Source organism: Micromys minutus (assembly GCF_963924665.1).
Source record: "Micromys minutus genome assembly, chromosome: 13".
Lineage (NCBI taxonomy): Eukaryota > Metazoa > Chordata > Mammalia > Rodentia > Muridae > Micromys > Micromys minutus.
Window position 1 is genome coordinate 14,048,105 of NC_137982.1, and position 21,943 is coordinate 14,070,047.

At 51.5% G+C, this 21,943-nt stretch overlaps 1 protein-coding gene across 1 annotated transcript; it reads left to right on the top strand.

Moving 5' to 3' along the window:
- Positions 1-1,524: 1,524 nt before the first annotated feature.
- ADGRD2 (adhesion G protein-coupled receptor D2) lies at positions 1,525-20,056 on the top strand (the record flags this gene model as incomplete). Its single annotated transcript, XM_080927404.1, is given in 25 exon segments — positions 1,525-1,641; positions 1,972-2,192; positions 4,044-4,189; positions 4,241-4,320; positions 4,322-4,408; positions 4,592-4,670; positions 4,730-5,344; positions 5,672-5,845; positions 5,899-5,984; positions 6,232-6,513; positions 7,478-7,565; positions 10,623-10,777; positions 11,521-11,624; positions 11,741-11,825; positions 11,829-11,843; positions 12,069-12,074; positions 12,078-12,222; positions 12,623-12,738; positions 12,822-12,937; positions 13,501-13,560; positions 13,562-13,601; positions 17,559-17,742; positions 18,265-18,323; positions 18,543-18,573; positions 19,929-20,056. Coding segments are annotated over 25 exon segments (3,219 nt in total).
- Between the last annotated feature and the right edge of the window lie 1,887 nt (positions 20,057-21,943).

Here is a 21,943-nt window from a genome sequence, read left to right on the forward strand (position 1 = left end):
AAAAAGAGCCTATTTTTTCTTGGGAATCAACTTGCGCATGTGTAAAATGAGCTCCTGTGTTGTGTGAATGGCTCCGTTGTGCTCTGTTAGTCTGTTTTGCTGTGCTCTAACAAGACAACTGAGGCATATAAAAAAAACATGCTTGTTTTGGTTCCAGATTATGGAGACAGGGTTAAGGGGCTGCATGCAGTATTGCTTTCTTGCTGACAATGGAGAGGAGTACATGGAGGGTTGTCAGAGTGCCCTCTCTCCCCAACCCCATCTGTCCTGAAAAGCCACCAGGATTTAAGCCCCAGTACACCGTTCTGATGGCCTAACCTAATCCCAATCACCTTCCCAACTCTTCGTTTCCCAAGAGCAGAGTCACATCAAATGCCCATTTCCTAAAACCTACACAGTGGAAATTAAATGTTAGCACAGAAAGCCTAGGTGGACACACTGAAACCAAAGCCAAAGACAGGGAAAGGGCCTGACAAGCAGGCAGAAGAGAGTTCTCTGTAGGCCTTCTTTTCCTACTTTTTCACTAGCTCCGGACACGGGCTGGGTGAGGCAGGGATAAGTCAAAAATACAATAACCGTGACCTACTTATACTCTGTTGGCCCAAACACACTGAACTCTGCCCCAGATATTTATTTATTTGGATAATTTTTGTTTCTTTGGTTTTTTGGGATTTTTTTGTTGTTGTTGGGTTTTTTTTTTTTTTTTTTTTTTTTTTTTTTTGGTTTTTTTTGTTGTTGTTTTTTGGTTTTTGGTTTTTTTTTTTTTTTTTTTTTTGGCAAGGGTGGGGACTTGCTTTGGTTTTGAGGCAGGGTTTTCAGTGTGACAGACTCCCTGTCCTAGACTCCCTTTGCAGGACAGGCTGACTTTTTAGTCACAGAGATCCTCCTGCCTCTGCCTCCTGAGTTCTGGGGTAAAAGGCATGCAACACAACACTCAGACTCTTTGGTTTTCAGACAGGGTCTCCTGTAGCCCAGGCTGGCCTCAAACTCACAACGTAGCTGACGCTGGCCTTGAACTCCCAATCCCCCCTGCTTGCTCATCAATCTGGAAATTTACGGGCATGTGCAACAATGCTCAGTTCTGGTTTTTATTTTTTTAAATCCCAAGCTCAGAGAGAGGTTGGGAAATTAGCAGCAGTGTATCATTTGCCTAAATCCCCCTCTACTCTAAAAGAAAGCCAGGTGTGTTATAACCATAACACTAGCACGTGGAGGCCGAGACAGAAAAATCACAAGTTTTAGGCCATCCTTGGCTACATAAGCAAAACCAATAAAATAAAATAGGCCAAGTATGGTTGCACATGCCTCTGATTCCAGCATTCAGGGGGTGAAAGACAGGCTGATATCCGTGAGTTCAAGACCACCCTGTCCTATGTGACAAGTTCCAGGCTAGCCAAAGCTACAAAATGAGATCCTGGATGGATAGTAAATTCAATGCGCTGTGTATTTGACCACAGTTTCAAAGACACTGAGCTGACAGCCCACCTCTGTACACATTTGGAAGCTGAGGATCGATGAGAGGTAATGGTCATCCAGGAGGCAGTGAGCCTGGCAGTGTGTAACCGAGGCCTTGGTGTCAGGGTCATCAAGCCAGAGTTCATGCCCAAGCAGAAGTCCTTGTTGTTAAGACCACTGAGGAAGGTGGGGTGGGGCCTCCAGCACCCCAGCCCTCAGCTTTCCACTGTACTCTTAGAGATGCCCCTTCGATCCTTCCTTCCATGTGAATGGTTCTGGACGAAACTAATTGTCCACAGTTTGCCTGCAAAACAGAGCATGGCAACCATCCTCATGGTGGGGTGGATGTAAGGAAAGCCAGGCTGGGGGAGCAGTTCAATCTGGCAATATGCTGAGGGCTGGTACCCCCTGCTCCCACTAGCTTGGTCTCCTAAGGTGTCCAGAATTTCAAGGACCTTTTAGCTTCCCCAAGTTCATTCTTTAATCCAAGTGTCACAACGCCACTCTTTCTAACAGGGAACCTTCTTCACCTTTGTGCTGATGGAAGAACAGGGCAGCTGCCGCGGGTCTGTACAGTGGCGAACGCTAACACTCCCTCCCAGACACAAGGGGGCAGGTCTCAGGGAGGAGTCACAGAGTCCCGCCCCTATCTTCCCTGTCTTCCGGACTCTGGCTGGGCTGCCTAGCAGAGAGCCAGAGCTCACTGGTGGACTGTGGAGGACTGCACCAGTAACCAGGTGAGAACCAGGGACTGGGAAGAGAGGAGGGACCAGCCGTGAAGGTAGCTCAGGTCCCAGTCTCATCTGCTTAGTGGAGATTTCTCAGAGTGGCCGCCAAATTTATTTGAGCAAGGGAGGTGGGCCCAAAGGGGCTGAAGAGTACAGACAGAACAGGGACACAGTACCCACTGAGCACTTCCGTGATGCTCCGATGCACACAGCATATAGTGATCGTTGGACCTCAGCTTCCAGCTATTTCTTACCCACTTTTGTTGGGATGGGGCAGATGGAAACAGGTGTTACTTTAAAAGTGGCAAAATTACAATAAATTGGCGATTTTTCAATGTTCCAAAAATGTGCACATCTGAGTTCTTTTGAACCCAGGACTTATTCTTACATAAAGAAAGGGCATGCATATTATTGTGAGGGGCCAGACTCCCAAGTGGTATGAGGCCAGGATAGTGTGTTGTCTAAGTCATTTGTGGCTGCCAGGGCTGCAACAGAGACCCAGGAGGCAGATCCCTTCAGCTTGCCAGGAGCGGCCTCCAAATCACCCATGACTACCGTATTCCCCGTTTGTACATCTTGGCTATGATGGGCTTACCACTAATGTTGGTGGGGGGCACTAAGACTCTATCTTGGAAAGGGACAACTGAAGGTGTGGAAGGTTGATCCAGGTAGGGGGGACACTGTCATCAAAGGTCTCAAGAAATGGGGTGAGGTATAAAAATGTATGATGCTTAAATGGGTGCGTGTGGCAGTCCACAACTGTAGCCCTCAGGTAGGAGGATTCAAAGGCCAGCATAACTACAAGGCTGACTCTGACTCGAACAAATACCTAAGAAAGCAAACACAGGTGGCTTTTTGGGAATGTAGGAGAGACAAGAGCCTTGACCCCCCCCCCCCAAAACTGAGAGACCACAGTAGACCACATGGTGCTGAGCTCCTGGGGCTATGTCTACCTCTCCCTGGAGAGTGGGTTTCTGTGGCCCTTGAAACTCACCAGGGTTACCGGTTCCCAGACTGCAGTCCTGAACACGCTCCTGGAGACCCTCCTTTTGTATAAGCAAATGCCACCCCCTTTTTCTGAGCTTCCCCAGGGCTTTGGCTTCCAGCTCTGTGAAGTCTGGAAACCAAAGAAAGGAGTGTTTGGACCCTTTTGAACTCCAAGGAAGGATCAAGGCAGGTGGCCCGGTTCCCGTTTTCTGAAATGGAGTCTCATGTGCCCAGGCTCTGAATGACTATGAGGCTGAGGTTGTCCCTCCCACCTTTACCGCCCAGGCTCTGAGACAGCAAGTGTGCACACCATGCTCTGCTCACTGAACAGTTTTGTTTGGCAGTTGACATAGGCCAGGTGTGTGATCCCCGCTGTCTCTCACCTGCCGTGGCTGCATCCAGAAAGACCCCTCCTCTGTGTTACTGCCTCCTCTATCTTCTGGTACCTGAATTTCTGGAGGGAAGAGTTTGGGGTGGGGGGGGAGGTCAAGGGAACCCAAAGTTGTTCCCTTGCCAAGTGGCTATTACACTTCAAAGAACGTGGTAAAGTTAAACCCTTGCATATACACAGAACAAAGGCAACTACTGGGTGCTATGCACCTGACCTTCACTCATGGAGGGTTATTGGACCAATAGCCACCACATGGGCTGCAGAGTGCGCAGTAGATAGCCAACACTGGGGGAAAGTGCCTAACCAAAGCCACACCCACATTCTCTCTCAGGTCAGAAGTCTCCCCAGGACCTTCTCTAGCTCCCCAAGCGAATCAAAGGACCCTCTGGCTGCAGATTGGTATGAGGGTCCTTTTAGGAAAGTCCTCTATGAATACAGCCCAGCTGTGTCACATGTTTGACATATTGGTCTGAATTTTGCAGAAAAGGGGATGATGGGGTGTTTCCTTCAAACCCCTGTGAGAGGCTCAGTCACATTCCTGTTGTACAGACTCCAGGGGACAAGTCACAGAGCCCTGGCCTGGCTCAACACACTCAGAACCCCGTGTCCCTGGCCCTTGTCCAAAAAGGTGAGATGCCCATAAAATTATCTTCTTTGCTTATTCTCCTCCGACCTCCAGCCCCAGCCCCTGGTGAGATGCTGCAGACCACAGAAGGGCTGTGTGAATTCACAGGACAGCAACTGAGCTGGTGGCAAGCTCCAAGTGTCCTGTGACCAGAGGTTTGGCCACCTGGTGCTTGTGCCCCCAGATAGGGTTCTCACTTTACATCTGCCTACCTTGGTCTGGGTAGGACAAAGAGAGGCCTCTTCAACCACAGAGACGTGAGTATGGGCTCAGAATCTGGTGCAAGCAAGGGTGTTGAGGGGATAGTGTCTGGATCTCCAGAGGTGAGATCTCACTGAGACAACAGTTACAGTTGAGCTGGAGTTAACAGTGCGCGCCCATTTTGGAAGTGGGGTTTAACCCTAGGCAGGGGGCCTGGAACCACTTCTTTCTTCTCCAGACCAGAAGAACCCCGAATTCCGGGACAGGCTCCACAGCTGTGCCAGTGAGAGGCAGGCCGTGTGGCAGCTAGGGAAACTGAGGCTCTGCTGCATGACCCCACAGGTGAACACACCACGGCTGCGCTGGTGTTCCACGAGAGGACTGCTGACAGGGCGGCACAGCTGCTGCAGGTCCTGCCCGCACTGGCAGCGCTCACAGCCTGTGCGCATGTTCAGTGGGATGAGGCAGCGACTGAAGTGGTCACTCTCTTCTCCCTGGCCATCCCCCCCCCCGATGTGGCCAACGTGCTTCGGCACGCGGCGCTAGTGGTGAGCGGCCATCATGCGCCTTTCACCGCTGTCTTCCCCTCTGATGGCCGCTGGCACCACGTGTGTGCCACATGGGAGCAGCGCTGCGGGCGCTGGACGCTGTTCACGGATGGCAGGCGACGAGCTGGGGCTCAGGGATTCAGTTCAGGTCACCCAGTGCCGCCCAACGGTGTGCTTGTGCTGGGTCAGGATCAGGACTCCCTGGGTGGCGGGTTCTCAGCCCGCGACGCCTTCAGTGGCAACCTCACCGACTTCCACCTTTGGGACCAGGTACTGAGCCTCGAGCAAGTGCGCCGAGCTCGTGCCTGCGCGCCACCCCTCGGGGGCCTGCTCTTTCAGTGGGACCCAGAGGCCCTGGATGTCACACCCTCACTGTCGCCCACCGTGCTTGTGCACCTGTTCTGTCCTGGTAGGACATTGGTCCCAACTGCCTAGATGCTATGTCCTTCCCCTGGCTGGCCCGTTGGGTCTGGCCCCGCCCCTGTCTCCAGCTCAGCCTTTTCCAATTTGATCTCGCCCAATTCTGGCTACTCCCTCCTCAGGCTAATAGTTCCTGCCCAGAAGCTTACTCAGTGTAGTCTTGCTCAGTGCTAACGTCAGGGCCTCATCTCCCTGATCTTGACATTCCCCATGCTGTGGTGCTATTGCACGCTGGTTCCCAGTCATGTGCAAGCATCTTTTGGGCCTGCATTGGTAAACAGCCAAGTTGGTCTTGACCCTTTGCTACTCTAGCCAGTACCCTCAGAGGAGTGCCCCACGTGGAACCCAGGACCTGACACCAAGGGCTCTGAATTCTGCTTGCACCCAAAGCTTCAGTTTCCCCATCTACCTCATTGTTTAATATTTCAGATACTGCCACAGATATGCTTTTTCCTCCCCACAACAGTAGTACTTCGAGGGTGGTCATGGAGTAGGCTGGCCCCTCCTTTGCCCAGGTCCAACCTGGCCTCCACCTCTTTGCAGAGACCTATCAGCAGCTCCGGGACTTCCAGACACGGCCAGATCAGGACGTTATCAGCAGAGTCAATGCCTTGGCCAATGCCACTGTGGTGAGCCCAGCCCTGGAATCTGGAAAGTTTGTGGCACTGTGGGCCAACTCCCAGGGCCTTATTTTCTTTACCTGTAAAGAGATACCCATCTAAAATATCTACATGGTCCCCATGTGTTCCTGCTCTTGTTTTAGAACCCCTGACAGCTGGGAGCTTTTGACAAAAATGATCCACTAAGAAGACCCTGGCAGTGCCCAACTGTGGTATCTGGAGAGTTCCCTCCTGTCAGTTATTCCTCTCCTCACAGCTTCTCCCAAGCCCCCTGTCTGAAGCCCCTGGGATCCTGTCCTTGGACAAGGCTTCCAGCTTCCTGGGTCTCCTAGAGACAGTCCAGGCAGAGAAGCCAGGTCCACTGGGACCTGTTACCCTTCTGGCCATCCCGCACTTCCTGAAGAGGGCGACTGCTCTCAGAGCTGAGGATCCAGAGCTGCTGACCCCGCCCTGGGAGGAGCTTGGCAGAGGCTTTGTGTCTGTGGCCAGCCTGACCCTGGAGGAGCAGTCAGCCGGTGCATGGCTGTCTATCAGTGAGGTGAGGCAGGCAGGGCTGGATAAGATATGATCTTACAGCCCCCTATTGTGTAACTGTGGGTGAGTCTGCACCTATTTCTGAGGGCTGCATCTTTCCATCCCATCGGAGAGGCTCCCTTTGTCACTGTGAGTGGAAAGTCCACTTGAACACAGCACATAGTTAAGAATGGTATTAAGAGCCACTGGTGATAAGGGCCCTCCCCTTATCCGAGAATCTGCCAACTGCCTCAAGTGGGGCATCCTCTATGTGGAGTGGTCCACCCATCATGTCTGCCTAAATACACAGGCAGGTGCTCTGGAGAACAGGAAGTTGCCCTGGAGGGAGAGGCCATTAGAAAATTCATCCTTGCAAATTCCTAATGGACAGGGTATATGAGTGAATAGGAACAGAGAAACCAATGAGGCTGGAGGTATGGTGCTCACCTGGACAGGTAGGAAGTTCCCCTCCCACATGTGTGAAGTCCACCTGAAACTACGGATCTGGGGCACTGTCGTAGATGAGGAAATCCAGGGCTGTGGACTTCAGTTTTCTTCCCTAGAGAATGGGACTCTCACACTTGCTTTGCTGAGGCAATGGCAAAGTGAACAGGGTGATGTTCACAGCCAGAAGTGGGTAGCCACTCAGTAAATTTGGGTCTCATTTTTGTTTGCTTTTTAATGTGAATCCTGAGGAGTTATGAGTTTGGCTCTGAATCAGTGTGAGTAGGGAGGTGGCCCAGCCAGGGTGCACTCCAGTTGGCAAACAACAGAGCAACAGCCACACAGCTAGGACACCTGCAGCAAGAGGTGGGAGGTCAGAGGAGGCTGAGGCAGACAGGGAACTCAGGCCTTGATTGTGAGGCCATTAAGAGCTTGGAACTGGAACCCCAAGTATCTATGGCCCCAGGTCAGGGCCCATGGCACTGGAGCCTGGAGTAGGAGCAGGGACATAGCTACAGCGTCCTCCCAGGTGGTTGGTGGCCCAGGTGATGAGTGTGCAGTGCCTGGCATCCCTGCTGAGCTCCATGCTGACCTCTGCACAGCCCCGAATCTACATCAAGCATCACCTTGCTGGTGAGCAACCACCCATGTCCACAGCTAATCCCAGCCATCCTTCCTCAGCGGGATCCCTGAGAGATCGCTGTCTGAACTTCCGAGGACTTCACAACATTTCCTTCCTTTACCCAAGCTGTATCTTCTGCCCACAATGCCCTTTCTCCTTTGATCACCTAGCAAACTCCTCCCCTAGAGCCCTGCTTGAGTATCAACTCCCTCAACACAAGCACACAGACACACACACAGACACACAGACACACACACACACACACACACACACACACACACAGAGAGAGAGAGATCTCTTGATGGGTTGGCCTTCCCTCTTCAGTTACTCTAACATCTTGAACATGTCCCTGCATAATAGGACTGTCCCCCCATGTCCCTGGGGTTCCAAGGCTATTTGAACAGTCTCTGCTCAGAGCTAGACCCAAATTCACATTCATTAAGTGCTTGTGGATTCATTTAGGGACTCTTTAGCCACAGGTTTCTCCTACCCCCATGGTAATACCCTTTCCTCGGGGATCCAGAAAGCCATTTTACCTTGTGTTAGTGGCTCAACCTCTCTGGGCTTGAATGGTGGGCCCCAAGTTCTAAAGTAAGGAGAGGACAAGTAAGCCTTGCAAAATAACACCCCAAAAGACAGTTCTTCCTCTCCTGCCAAGGCTTGATGGTACAGTGTGGGGGAGTGTCAGGGTGGGGAGACAGGGAGGCGGGAGGGGGTTGGGTAGGTTGGTGGGTGAACACCCTCATAGAAGCAGGAGGAAGGGTAATGGGATAGGAGGGGAATCCGAATCCGGGAAAGGAAATAACATTTGAAATGTAAATAAAATACATCCAATAAAATCAGAAAAAGACAAAAAAAAAAAAAAAAAAGAAGAGGGTATATGAAGAGGAAGGGGTTGCTCTATAGACCATCATGGAGAGGCTTTCATACCATGGGGTTTGGTTTCATGGTATGCAATGTCCAAAGTCCTGTTTTTTTTTGTTTTGTTTTGTTTTGTTTTGTTTTGTTTTGTTTTTAACCCTTGGGACATTTTAAAGAAAGCTTAGTAGTCTGTTGCTCACAGGGGGACATTGTGGACACACATGTGCACCCAGTATGCACTCCATCCATCCATTACCCTTATCACTCTCTCCCTCCCATGTCCTCCCTCCTAACTAATATATATATGTTAGTATTCTGTTTGTATAGAAGAGGGCATCATTACAGATGGTTGTGAACCATCACGTGGTTGTTGGGAATTGAACCCAACTCCCCTGGAAAAGCATCCAGTGCTCTTAACCACAGAGCCATCTCTCCAGGCCCCATTGTTTTCTTGCTGATGCAGTGGGTGAGAGGAATCTCAGAGCTGTTTTGATTCGCAGTTCCCTGGTTACTAAGGATGTTGAACATTTTATCATATATTTATCAGCCATTCACAGTCCTCTTTGAGACCTGTTTGTTCAGTTCATTAGCTCATTTATAGATTGAACCATTTGTTTGAGGGAGGGTGGTGTTGGATTTTTAGAGTTCTTTATAGATCCTAAGTATTAATTTCTGGTCATATGTATAGTTAACAAAGATTTTCCCATTCTGAAGCCTTCACTTGACCCACTGTCTCTTCTTTTTGTGCAGAGGCTTTTTAATTCCATACAATCCCTTTTGTCAATTCTTATTTTATCTTATTAGAGACAAGGTCTCACTGTATAGCCCTGGCTGACCTAGAACTTGCTATGTAAACAAGGCAGGCATCGAATTTACAGAGATCTAACTGCCCCTGCCTCTAGAGTGCTGAGATTAGAGGCAGTGCACAGTCATGTCCAGCCCTACTTCAAAGTTCCATGTGTTATATTAAGGTCTATATTTTATATCTATTTATGTATATGTGCACATGCATGTACATACATGTATATGAGCCTTTGTGTGTGTGTGTGTGTGTGTGTGTGTGTATCAGAGAACAACTTGCAGTATTAGTACTCTCCTACAATGTGTGCCCCAGAGACTGAACTCAGGCCATCAGTAGCAAGTACCTTCAGCAGACCCAGAATTGGGTTTTATATAAGGTGAGACTTAGGGGACCTGGTTTAATTTTTCTACAAGTAGATATCCAGTTTTCTCAGCACTACCTGTGGAAAAGACTGTCTTTCCTACAATTCGTGTTTGTGGTACTTTGGTAAAAGAAACCACACACACACACACACACACACACACACACACACACACACACACACACACACACCTACCCCATGCACTCATACACACTGATATACATGCCCTACCCCTAGGTCTTTCCACAGAAGATTCTAGAGCCTGTCTGTGCTTTTTGGAACGTCAGTGTCAAGTAAGTTTTCACATTTATTTATGTGTGTCTTTGCATGTGTATGGAAGTCAGGGAACAACTTGCAAGAGTTACTTCTTCCTACCGTGTGGTACTGGGGATTAAACTCAGACTTGTCCTGGTTTCTTGGCAACAAAGGCCTTTGCCTATTAAGCCATCTTACCCAACTCTAAATCACACAGTTTAAAAAAAGGCCCCTCTACCTGCAAAAGAACTAGGACTTAGGGGTGTTTGAGGTCTCCCAAAAACTGATTTTCAGGGTCACTCCAGACGCCATACAGTTCCAGGAGAAGCTGGGGCAAGGAGGATGTGTTACCCACGTGATACTGAGCATCATCCTAGGATGCTTATGAAGGAGGTAGCATTGGCTCTGGGAGGTGCCCTGAAGGAGACTCAGTTATCCAATCTGCTAGAAGGATTCCTATGAGGCTGTGGCTCTGAGCCACCCTGTCATCGTCTGAGCTGTTGTCAGAGTCTCAGAGTCCTGGGTCTTCAGCAGTCTGTCACCCACAAATGTTTAGCAACCAGTCCAGGCAAGAAACAGAGGCCATCACTTCTTCTGACCTCCTCTGATATTACCATCCCTGAAAAAAAAAAACTAAGCACATTTGTTGGATGTTAAACTGGGGCCCAGAGGGTTAGTTACTGGCCAAGGACACATCACTGACTGGAGGCAAAGCCACCCTCAGCTTTAGGCTTCAGGTAGAAAGATCTCTGTCTTTCTTGTCTTCCCCCATGTCCACCACATCTCAAGAGCTCTTTTGCTCCATCCTAACCCCAAGCTCAGATGCAGAGGGCTCCTGGGCCACCACCGGCTACATGGTACTCACTCTATACCCAGACTCTACCACCTGCCTCTGCAACCACAGCACCAGCTTTACCATCCTGCCGCAGGTGTATGAAGTCCAGGTAAGCATGGAGAAACAGGGAAACCACATCTGCAGAGTGAGGTGATGCAGGAGGCCAAGTCATCCTGAGACCTTGCACTGAATACTTGGAGGGTGTGTCGGGGACCAAGGCCCAGCTGACATGGGGTTTGGAGAGGATCCAGATGGGGAAAGAGTGGGGTGTCAGGGCTGTGTAGAGCTATCAGGTCAGGAGAGTGTCCTGATGGTCATGAAGATCCTGTAGATAAATCATGAACCCGGTGAGTTTGAGAGGAAGAGGAGACTCAACCAAGAAGGAAGCTGACTCTAGAGTAGACTAAGAGAAGTGCTTCATGAAGGCAGAAAGGAGCCCAGTGGTCATTTGCTGAAAGGTCAAGTCAGCCAGGGCCACTGCCTTAGGAAGAGCCCCCAGGAAAGCTTACATGCTTATTTCCTGTGTCACATTATAACCCATGAGCAGCTTCATCTTTAATAGCAATCTGTGATCCTTAACAGTATCTCCTGCCTCACAGGACCATCCCCGCCGGGTTTGTCAGTCACTTCCAATTCAGGACTCTGCTGAGTCAATGGAAGCTTGGCAAGAGGGGCAGCATTTCGGGACATCCAGCAAGATAGAGGAATACTCATTTATTAGGCACCTACTGTGTGCAGGCCTAACCCCTGGGGGTTAGTACTGTTGCCATCTTTGGTTGCCCAAGGAGACTTGAAGTCAGCAGGCAGGGCAAGTCTTGTGCAAATCAGGATCCTCACGGTCCTTCCCTTCAGGGAGGTCCTGAAGAGGAGTCACTGCTGAGGACTCTGTCACTTGTGGGCTGTGGCGTGTCCCTCTGCGCCCTTGCTACCACCTTCTTGCTGTTCATGGTGGCTGGGTGAGGAAGTGTCCCACACCAGGGCTTGTCTCCTCTTAGATGTCACAGCCATCCCCATGAGACTTTGGTCTGGGGTTTCCCTTAGGAAACCAACAGCCAGCCCTCTGCCTATACAGGGTTCCCACTTCTGAGTGGACCACAGTCCACAAGAATCTTATTCTTTCCCTGGCCTCTGCTGAGGGCTTCCTCATGACCAGCGAGTAGGCAAAGACCAACAAGGTAGGCAACCCTGTAAGACCAGGAAAGCGTGAACAGCCTTTCGAGGTCTCCTCCCCTGTTACCTGCTGGTGGCTTTCTTGATCTGATGGAGAGTAAACCCCAGAGAAGAAAGACCCAGATGATACAATGACAGAGACCTTCCCCATGACTCTTCTTTGGATGTCCATGGGATCAGGGTAAGTTGTGGCCAGAGCTGAGCTCCATGGTGACTTCCATCTTCCCCAGGTGACCTGAGTGTCTGTCACAGCAGCCATGCATCTTTCCTTTCTGGTTGCCTTCTCCTGGATGCTGGCGGAGGGACTGCTGCTTTGGAACAAGGTGGTAGCTCTGAGCATGCACCCAGGCCCCAGGATGAGGCTGTACTATGCTGCAGGCTGGGGTGAGGACCCCTGACCCCCACTCTTTCTTGATCTTTCCAGGGCTGCCAAGACTGCCCCACACCAGTACCACCCAGACCCATCCTTGGGCCCACTGGTACCATTCAGAACCTAAGAACTACCTAATACCCAATACCCAGTACCACTTAACACCCAGCACTCAATACTACCCTATACCTATTTCACCCAGTACCACCTGATACTTGTCTCTGATGTGAGCTTAGTTTTCCCAGTTATATCAGACCCTAGCTGTACCCAGTCTGTTTTTCCTAAGTCCCCTCCACTCGGCAGCCTCAGTCTCCATCCACCTCTTAGACTGGCCCAGGGGACAGTTGTGGGCTGGATCCTAGACATCAGTGAGTGGTGTCAAGGCCTGAGTCTATCTCTCCCCCCCCCCCCCAGGTATTCCTGTGGCCGCTGTGTACCCTCATGGCTACGTGGCTTCTGGACACTGCTGGTTCAGTGCTCACACAGACGCCATCTGGGCCTTTGTGGGGCCCGTCCTGTTTATGCTGACTGTGAGCTGGGAGGTGTGGGTGCCACAAGGGAGGGACATGCTGGGAAGAGAGGCTTCCTCTTGCCTATGGCACCCAACCTCCAGGCCAATACCTACATCCTGGTTCGTGTGGTAATGGTCACTGTATCCAGCACCCGCCGCCGTGCAGGCATGCTGAGCCCACAGCCTGGCCTACAGCAGAAGATCAGGTTTCAGATGTGGTGAGGCTCAGCTAGGGGGCAGGATGAGCTTGGGGTACAGGGCCAGCTGGCACCTCACATGAGCCTGGCTTAGTGTGAACATGTGAGTCTGTGTTGGGATGTGTGGCCAAGTGTGAGCCTGTGTTAAGCAACGAGTATGTGTGTGGCCTTAATTACATAGCTCTCATGATTGGGCATGTCATACTGTGGGAGACACTATAAATACCAGCCACTGTCCTGGGGCCTCACTGTCTGCAGAAGGTGCTGGGGATGTGCTTGAGACAAGACAGGAGGAGTCCTAAAGTCAGGCCATCCCCAGTTTAGGATCAGAGTTAGGATTCAGGCCTCTAGGTCTACCAAGGACCTTCTTCCTATAGCCCTGCCTGCTCTGTGGCCTTCCTCACTTGACCAGTCCCTGCTTCAGCCAAAAAACCACTCGAACCAGCAAGTGCCTGAGAAGGCAGGGAGGTCAGGCCGCTGGTGAGGACTGCAGAGCCTTCCTGCCTCATGCTCCCATTCCCTGCCCGGTTCTGGGCAGCTGCCTCGTTTCCACAAACTAGACTTGGAAATGAATGAAACCTTATCTCCATGGTGAAACCGGTGCTGGCCCTCTTACCTGTCCTGGGCCTGACCTGGCTGTTGGGCCTCCTGGGCCTACACTGCTGTACTTCTCAATTCCTTCCAGGTATCTCTAGGCCCTGGCCACATAGAAAGGGGCTCTGGAACATTGAAACTCAGAGAGGGTATGTGGTTGGTTTGCCAAGACTAAGAGCCTATGTCACAGAAGGACCCAGCAGCAAAGTGTGACATTCTTCAAAAAGAGGAATGATGCCCTTGTGTCCACAAGTGGGGCATGACAGAGGACTTTTGGTTCACTGGGCAGTTGAGGAAAGCTCTCCAGCCCTGCTGGGGTGGGGGTCAGAGGTGCAACCAGTGGAACACCCTAGGCTCCCCATCTCCTTCCCCACTTGTGGCTTCTTTTGTGTCTGAACTGTCTCCAATTCTTTCTGTCCCTCAGGCTTACCAAGGGGATGGTCAAGGGACATCAAGGATCACCAGGAGGCCAGTGAGGGCATACAGGGAACTTGTCCCCCTCCTTAGGTGTCTCTAGCTTACCATGGGATTGGCTCAAGCCAGTCTATCTCTGATGACCAAGGGTTAGGAAAGGGTCCAATCAGGAGACTGATACTGAAGTCACACAATGAAGCCATCCCTCATAGCTTGGTGACAGAGAAGTGTCTGAGCCCCTGAATGTTCTTGTCTACAGGATTTACAAATCTCTTGGGAATCCAGACAGGTACAGGTGGTGCCAGCTTCAGGACTTGGTGTCAAGACAGTGAGGACCCCAAGGAGTGGTCCCTGTCACTGCTGTCCTGACCCTTGCAGGACTGACCCCTTTGTCCACATCAGTTCTCCCCACCCCCACTCCCTCTTGGAGTCCAAAAGAACAATTCAGGGCAAGGCTGAACAAAGGCATGCTCTCCAAATCAGGGGCAAACTGTCTAGGGCCCTGCATCCTCAGAGCAGTGAGGCTCCGTCAGAGAGGAGGGTTGAGTCAGTAAACCTGCTTCTGACGCCTGTGTGATTACTCTGGCCCTGCTCACAGTTTTATCTCAAAACAAACTTATAGACAGAGAAACAGGCCTTGTGCCATTGCTTTCCCAAGGCCTCAAAGCAGGAAAAACTAAGATGGGCCCTATGTTCAATGTCTGGATTCTTAGCTCAGCACTGACTGCAGGCAAGTTCTAGCACAGTCCTCAGGAGGGGACCCTGACTACTACTCTGCTCACAGCCATGATCTGAGATACAGCAGAGAAAAGTCACATTGAAGATGACATTAGGGAAGTGGAGGCCAACCATGATCCAGATAAAGGGTGCACAGTCATGAGGGGGCAAGGCAGGGATGGGAGAAGTCCTGGTCCACATTGTCTTTACCCCTGGACCTGAGAGACTTATTCTCTGCTAAATTATCATAGAGATGGAAGAAAGAAGAGTTCCGATGTGTGTTTGCATGTGCATGCCTGTGTGTGATGGTGGGGGCAGCACTTAGTGGTTAAAGTACTTGTCATGAGGATAACGACCTGGATTCTGATCCCTAGCACATCAAAGAGGTTGGGTGCTGCAGTGTAGGCCTATGACTCCAGCTCTAGAGAAAATGGAGATAAGAGGATCCCTGGACCTTACTAGCCAGCCAGACTAGCTGAATGAGTGAGCCGCAAGTCCAGTGAGAGACCCTGTCTCAAAAGATGAAGTGGATAGACCACCACACAGGTGCATATATACATGTACTCACACACATGCAGAGATACATGTACACACACACACAGATGTGCACAGAGGGTGGGGGCAAGAAGAAAGGGATTTGCTATGGGAGAAGAGGGTCTCACTAACCCCCGGCAATGATAAAGATTAAGCATGGTCCCTAGAACCCTGTTGGCCTAAACAGCAGAGCACTGAGTGCTGTGTCCTTTCCTGACATGGCTCTGAGTCTCCCAGTACTCGGAGGTTCTATCCCAGCTCGCCTGGTGTATCTGGGTGACCCTGGTGAGGTTTCTCTAGCTTAAAACAGGACACTGAGGGTGAAAGAAGCTTGTTGTCATGGTGATTCCTTCAGCTTGCTGACAGTATCCCCTCCCAGATCAGGAATGCTCTCCAGCCCTGTTGGGGGTGGGGGGGCTCAGAGGTGCAGCCAGTAGAACACCCTAGGCTCCTCATCTCCCTTCCCCCACCTGTGGCTTCTTTTGTTTCTGATCTGTCTGTTCTTTCTGTTTCTCGGGCTGTCACTGACTGCTCCGTTGATGTGTTTTCCCCGGCATTGCCCCGGGCTCTTCATCTTCTAAGCTCTCTCCTGTCCCAGTCTGTGGCTCCTTCTCTTGCCTGCTCCTGGTTCCTATGGATGTGGTGCTGTCAGGCTATGTCCTTAGGGCCCGGATGCCTTGTGACCGTCCCCAAGCCTGGCCTTTCTTTTCTCCTCTCCATCACGTCTCCTGTATCTGTGTCTCTCTTCCTGCACGACACCGAAGTCCTACCCTTCTGTCTTGGACATGGACTAGGCAGGATATACCCCAGCACAGTGATGAGGTCCAGAGCGATGGCCTTTCTTTTCTCCTCTCCATCACGTCTCCTGTATCTGTGTCTCCCTGCACGACACTGAAGCCCTCCCCTTCTGTCTTGGACATGGACTGGGCAGGATATACCCCAGCACAGTGATGAGGTCCAGAGCGACCAGAATAAATCCAGCCTCACTTGTTATTCAGGATTTTGTTTTCTTCTGACCCACACTATGTCCGGTTTTGTGGAAGGAAAGCAATGCCTTCTGTAGACAGCTGTAGCTCACATCTACCATGGTGGATCTGTCTAATGGGGATTGAAGTCTTCTCTGCCTCAAGGAATCTTCTGGTGATCCAACTGAGACAACCTTTACAATACCTGATCCACACCAAAGCTCTGTGAATGAGGACTCCTTTGTTCATTCATTCATTCATTCATTCATTCATTCATTCCAGATCTTCCTTGCCCCCCCCAAGACCAATTGCTGGTTCACACCCCAAAGAACATAGTTCATAGGACCAGAGTATCCACCTAATCCTACCTATCCACAGTATGGAACCACACACCTCATTCTACCTATCCACAGTATGGGACCACAGCCGCTGAGAGGACAGCCAAGGCAGTATGGGAATAGAGGGAATTCTTATGTGGAAGGCTGGATTCTCAGCTAAGGTGTGAAAGCTATATGTAGAGGGGAGTCATTGTGGGTCCCAGGGGAATGAGCAACAAGAGGAGGACTGGCCAGGAGAAATGGGTCAGGAGAGGACATGGGACCAGACTGTTCTGGCTCTAAAGTTGCTATAAGGAACCCCAGATTTATTGTAGGGAGTGGGAGGCATGAATGACGTCAGGCATGGGGGGTGGAGTCCAGAAAGACGCCTTTGTTTGCTGGTACAGGGTATGGAAAGGAAATGCACAGAGAAAGCACTGCAGGGGCAGCAGAAGGGACAGGCTGGCTCTGGGTTTAGGAATCTGTCCTAGGAGTTAAAGAACCGTAGTGTCAACTCAGTCATGCCTGGGAACCAGAGGCTGGAAGGCTGGAAGACCTAGGAGTCCGATGCCCTCTGCTCCTGGCCTCTGGCTTGAAGAGGTAGCTGCATTTTATGTTGTCACATGGTGTCTGGATAAGTTGCCAGCTCAAGTTCTAGGTTCAGTTCAAGTCTGACCCTTTGGACAACACTCTCTTGAGACTCTCTGTCCATCAAATGGGGCTACATGAGACCCCAAATATGGCAGAACTTTGTGAGTACCAAGGCCCTGCTGGTTCCTACACCTGTGGAGAGGAATCAGCCATGCCCCAGCCCTGAATGCCGAGCCCTTCACACTTAGTCTCTGAAGGAAATAAGAGACTAGGCCTCTCTACCCAAGCATAGGGCAAAGAACTTGGCTTTGGTTCTTCAGGAAGGCGTCCTCTTCACCCCTGTAGGGGCTGCAGACTAAAGGACTAGAAAGAGGGCAGGGAGGGCTTTGAGTGCTTCTGTCTCCTGATGCCCCTCAGTGTCTCTACTGTGGTCTTGATCCAAGTGAAGTGGGAGACCAGGCCACAGAGCAGGTGGCTATTCTTTCTTAGTGATATGAGGCCTGTCCACAGGGCCCATACATCTTCCTTGTCTACGCTGCTTATAACGGGGAGCTGAGTATCCTGAGTAGACTGTGGGGGGAAAAATCAAAGGAGGGTGGACTGGAGCCCCTATCCCTGCTTCCCACAGATTCAAGGATGGACCCACGTGTAGGGCTCCAGGGAGGGTCAAGGCCTGACCTGTGCTACCCTGCAGGTACAGAATAATTTACGGAGAATGACAGAGAAGAAGGCAGCTGAGGTGCTCAGGGCAGAGTCAGTGGACCTGGCCAAGCGCATCTCTCTGGCCCTTCTGACCTACAGGCCTCATGCTCCTGGGCCATGGCTCAGGAGAGCCTCCCAGCCTGGGATCCTCTGAGAAGATCTATTGCTCTCAGAGGTACACTCTATCTCCATTCCTAGTGGTTTCTGCTGCCTTGATTTCCCCATCAGTCATCCAGAGATGGGAGAACAATGGCAGACTCTAGAAGTCCCTAGACAAAGAAACTGAGGCCTTGGAGAACAGTTGGGTGTCCAACAGAGGTTGGGTTTACCGAGAACTCCTGTCCAGGGTTCCTAGCTGGTGGGGGGGGGGAGGTGCAGCTGAGCTCCTGACACAAGAGCTAGGTTTAAGTACTTGGTCCTCAGTTTTCTCACCACTAATAGGAGTAAAGTTCTGAGCAGATTTTTAGGGTGTCTGACAGTGGGGGCCCAATGTCAACTATTTCCCCCCTTTTAGGGACCCATGGACCCAAGATTCCTACAGCCTTCTTTTCCATCACAGAACCCAGGAGTCCAGTAAGGCTGGAACAAGGGACCAGCTGGTGTAATGGCAGGGTTGGGGACAGCAAAGGCTAGGACAGGGTTGGTGGGCACTGACCCCCGGGACCTTGTCCCCAGCACTGGGAAGTGAGAGCCTGTAGGCTGGCAGACCTAAAAGCCAAGGCCTCTTGGCCAAGAGCTTCCAGGGTATAGGGGACAGGAAAAAGGGCCTATCTTTCCCATTCTCTTTTTCAGGCTGTGGAGCTGACAGCATTTAGGACTTCAGGTACTTCTCTTCCTGGGCAGACTCCTCCAGCCCTCCTCTCCCATACTTCTCCAAGATGAGACTCAACCACACAGGAACCAATCTTAGACCAACACTATCTAACCCCAAACTATACCCATGGCTGGCTGGAAGAGAAGCCTGCTTTTGGAACTCTTGCTGGGGCTAGGCGCAGTGCCCAACCCCAGACCGGTGCTGGCTCTGGTACAGTAGTGGGGGAAGGCTGCTTTCCTCGAAGAGGAGGAGATCTAGGCATCCAAAGGAGCTGCAACTAGGCAGCCAGCAGCGCAGCAGGAACCAGGCTCACCTGCACAGATGGGGCAACTGAGGCATAGCTATAGTAATAGGCTTGTGATTCACAGACCAAAGTTTGTGGCAGCCTTGAGCGGTCAGCTTCCGGTCGCTAAAAGGGGCTGGAGCGCCCCCTGCAGGTCGACCAGGGGTGCAAGGCTAGGCAAGATCAGAGCGCGCAGCCGCCCCTCACCCGACAGGCCCAGCCCCCCTCCACCCCGCCCCCACCCGCAGGCACAGCGGTCTGCGAGAACAAGAGCCACTGCAGCGCCTCTGTGCCTTTGTCTCTGCTGAATGGGTGCGTTGCTAGGGCTTCTCGTAGCAACGAAGCCGCTTCCACTTCGGCCCCACCTTTCCGACCCCTACCCTGGCCCGAGGATTCCTACTTCTTGCCCCCATCTCCTCCCAACCACGCACTCAGGCAACCTGGGCAAAGGTCCTGGTGAGGGGTGGCAGCTGGCCTCGCGTCCTTTCCGAAAGCTCTGGGGACAGTAGGTGCACGCAGGTGTTCTGACTGTAGAGAAACCATCTCAGGGAGACCATGAGGGGCAGTCTGGGTGGCAGGGTTTCCCCCCAAGTCTCTATTCCCAGACCCTGCCTAATCTTGGCCATTCCTGCCAGCCCTGACCAAAGAGCCCTGCACTTTTCTTACAGCGGTCTAAAAGGCATACGCAGGGTTTTCCTCCCAGCCTTTCAGGAGCTCAAGGGCCAGAAGACCTCAGCTCATCGTCGAACCCCAGACTGAAATGTACAACTGGCAGCCCCAAGTGAGAGAAAAGCAGCTCTGGACCAGCCCGGCTGGTCCTGCTGTTTGTCTTAGTTCCTTCCACTTCCTAGATGCGCCCATCAGACACTGATAATAAACCAAGTGTTGAAGCTTTCTGCCTGTGCCTCATACCCCCCCCCCCCCCACGGCGGACAGGAAGGGGTAGATGGACAGGGCTGTCTGGGAGGAAGGGGAGCAGAGAAGCTGCCAGTTTGACTTTGGGATTCTGCCTTGCCACCCGGCTTGCTAGCTGTAGTTCCTCACTCTGGAGATTGACCTCACCCTAACTGTGGGGACACAGGCCTGGAGCCTCCCCGCTGGCAGCTGAGCACATGGGCAATGGATGTGGGCCCCCGAAACACCAGTCGGGTCCCCAACACCATCCAGCCTGCCTCCTTTGGGGCTACAGTGCTAGGTCAGGGCAAGTGAGACAGAGGGCAGGGTGAGTGAGAAACCCAGAGCGAGTAAGGCACAGACAGTCCCTGGGCTTTAGTGGCTTCCTCCTTGAACCCCCTACGTGGGTTGCAACTGGAACACAATTTCTGGAGAGCATTGGCTTACCTATGCAAGTCCAGGTCTCCAGGCTTTTATTTCTGGGGACCTAGGATGTGGAAGAACTTGAAGCCCTTCCTGTCTTTCATTTGCTGAATGAGGGATAACAGGCGCTCCCCGCCCCTCTTTCTCAGAAGACCTTATGATACAGCCCTGTGTTAGGTTAGGGCATGGTAACCCCCCTGCACCCCATAGATACTCGGAGAAGGTCAAGTGTGACCAGAGATATGTAGGGCTGTAGGCAGAGGAAGCTGTGTTCAAGGCATTGGAGGCTTTGGGTGGGGAGGCCAGAGAATCACAAGAGAGAAGCGAGCAGAGCCCCTGCCTTTCACTGGGAAGGCAGGCAGAAGCCCAGGAGGATGAAAGGCTGGGCCAGTCAGCCATTCTTTCTGAAGCAAGTGGGCTTTGCTAAGTATCAGCAGGATCCATGCTCAGCCCTGGCAAAACCCATGGTCTGTGGCTAGGGGTCCAAGGGGCGTGCAAGGAGGTAGAAGGGACCAGGTCCTTGGTAGAACATAACCATCTGCATTTACATGTGCTCTCAATCCTTTCCCTCTCAGAAGGCTCCTGTTCCAGTCAGAGAGGTCTGGGGATCAGGAGACAGGACTAAGGGGCTCTTTCCAGGCCTTTCTATCCTCCATTTCTCTTCTTCCTCCCACGCCCTCTGTGCTCCAGCCACACCCAGTCTGCTGACTCCACCCTCTTTCTCTTTATTGTCACACTGTTATTTCTGGACTGTCTTTGTTTCTGTGAAGCTGGTGAATTCCTAGGCATCCAAAACAAGAAAAACAAACAAACAAATAACCAAAACAAACAAACAAAAAACCAAACCTCAATTTGGATGACTCCTCAGCTGTGAAGCCTTCTCCTGTGAACTGAATCAACAACTTACATATTTGTGGTTCAATTACATAACGGATTACACCATATAATCTGGTTAATTAAGACAGTTTTCTTTAAGCCTGGACATTGCCCTGGGCAAAGCAGGGGAGGAACATCTTTTTCTGCCACCTCCTCCTAAAGGAGGTACCTTTGTCTAATTGTTTTAGAGACCCTGGGTGGACCAAGTGTGGCCCTAGGTTAATTTTATTGGCTAAAGTGTGGGACAGTGGCTGAGCACCTTCTCTGCTGAGCAAATGTGGAGAACTTTTGAATGATGGCTGAAGGAGCAGATCCAACAGGACCTGGGGTGCTGGTCAGGCTCAGTGCTGCCACCTAGCAGCAAGGTTGGGGACTGAGGACAGGGTAGAAAGGGAGAGCCAGGTTGAAATCTGGGTCCCCACACTGAGTGACACCCCTGCTGGAAATGCTGCAAGGACAGGAAGCTGAAGGAGGGTGTTTGCAAGGTATTCATGAAATGAATGCGCTTTCAACATGGGGCAGAGCCGGCATGATCGGGTGGGGCTGAGGTGAGACCCTAGAAAGTCACGGCGTCTCCCAGGCCTTTCGTATTCTTGAGTCCCAGCTGTTTCCACACCCGGGGCTCTCCAGCCATCTCCACCTCATTCTTAAACATTTCTTCAATGTGTATGGTACTCTGTAGACACACATATATACACTGTGCTTAGATCATAGTCATCTCTCACTGCCCAACTCCCAGGACTCTCTCCATTGCCCTCCCAACTTCCTTGATTCATTGTCATAGCCTGCTGAGTCCATTTAGTGAAACCTGTGTGTACCTGGATGCATGGACTGCCAGTGGCGCACTGGAGCATGGGTTAAGGTCACATCCCTGAAGAAATCTGACTCTCCCACCCCCCCCCC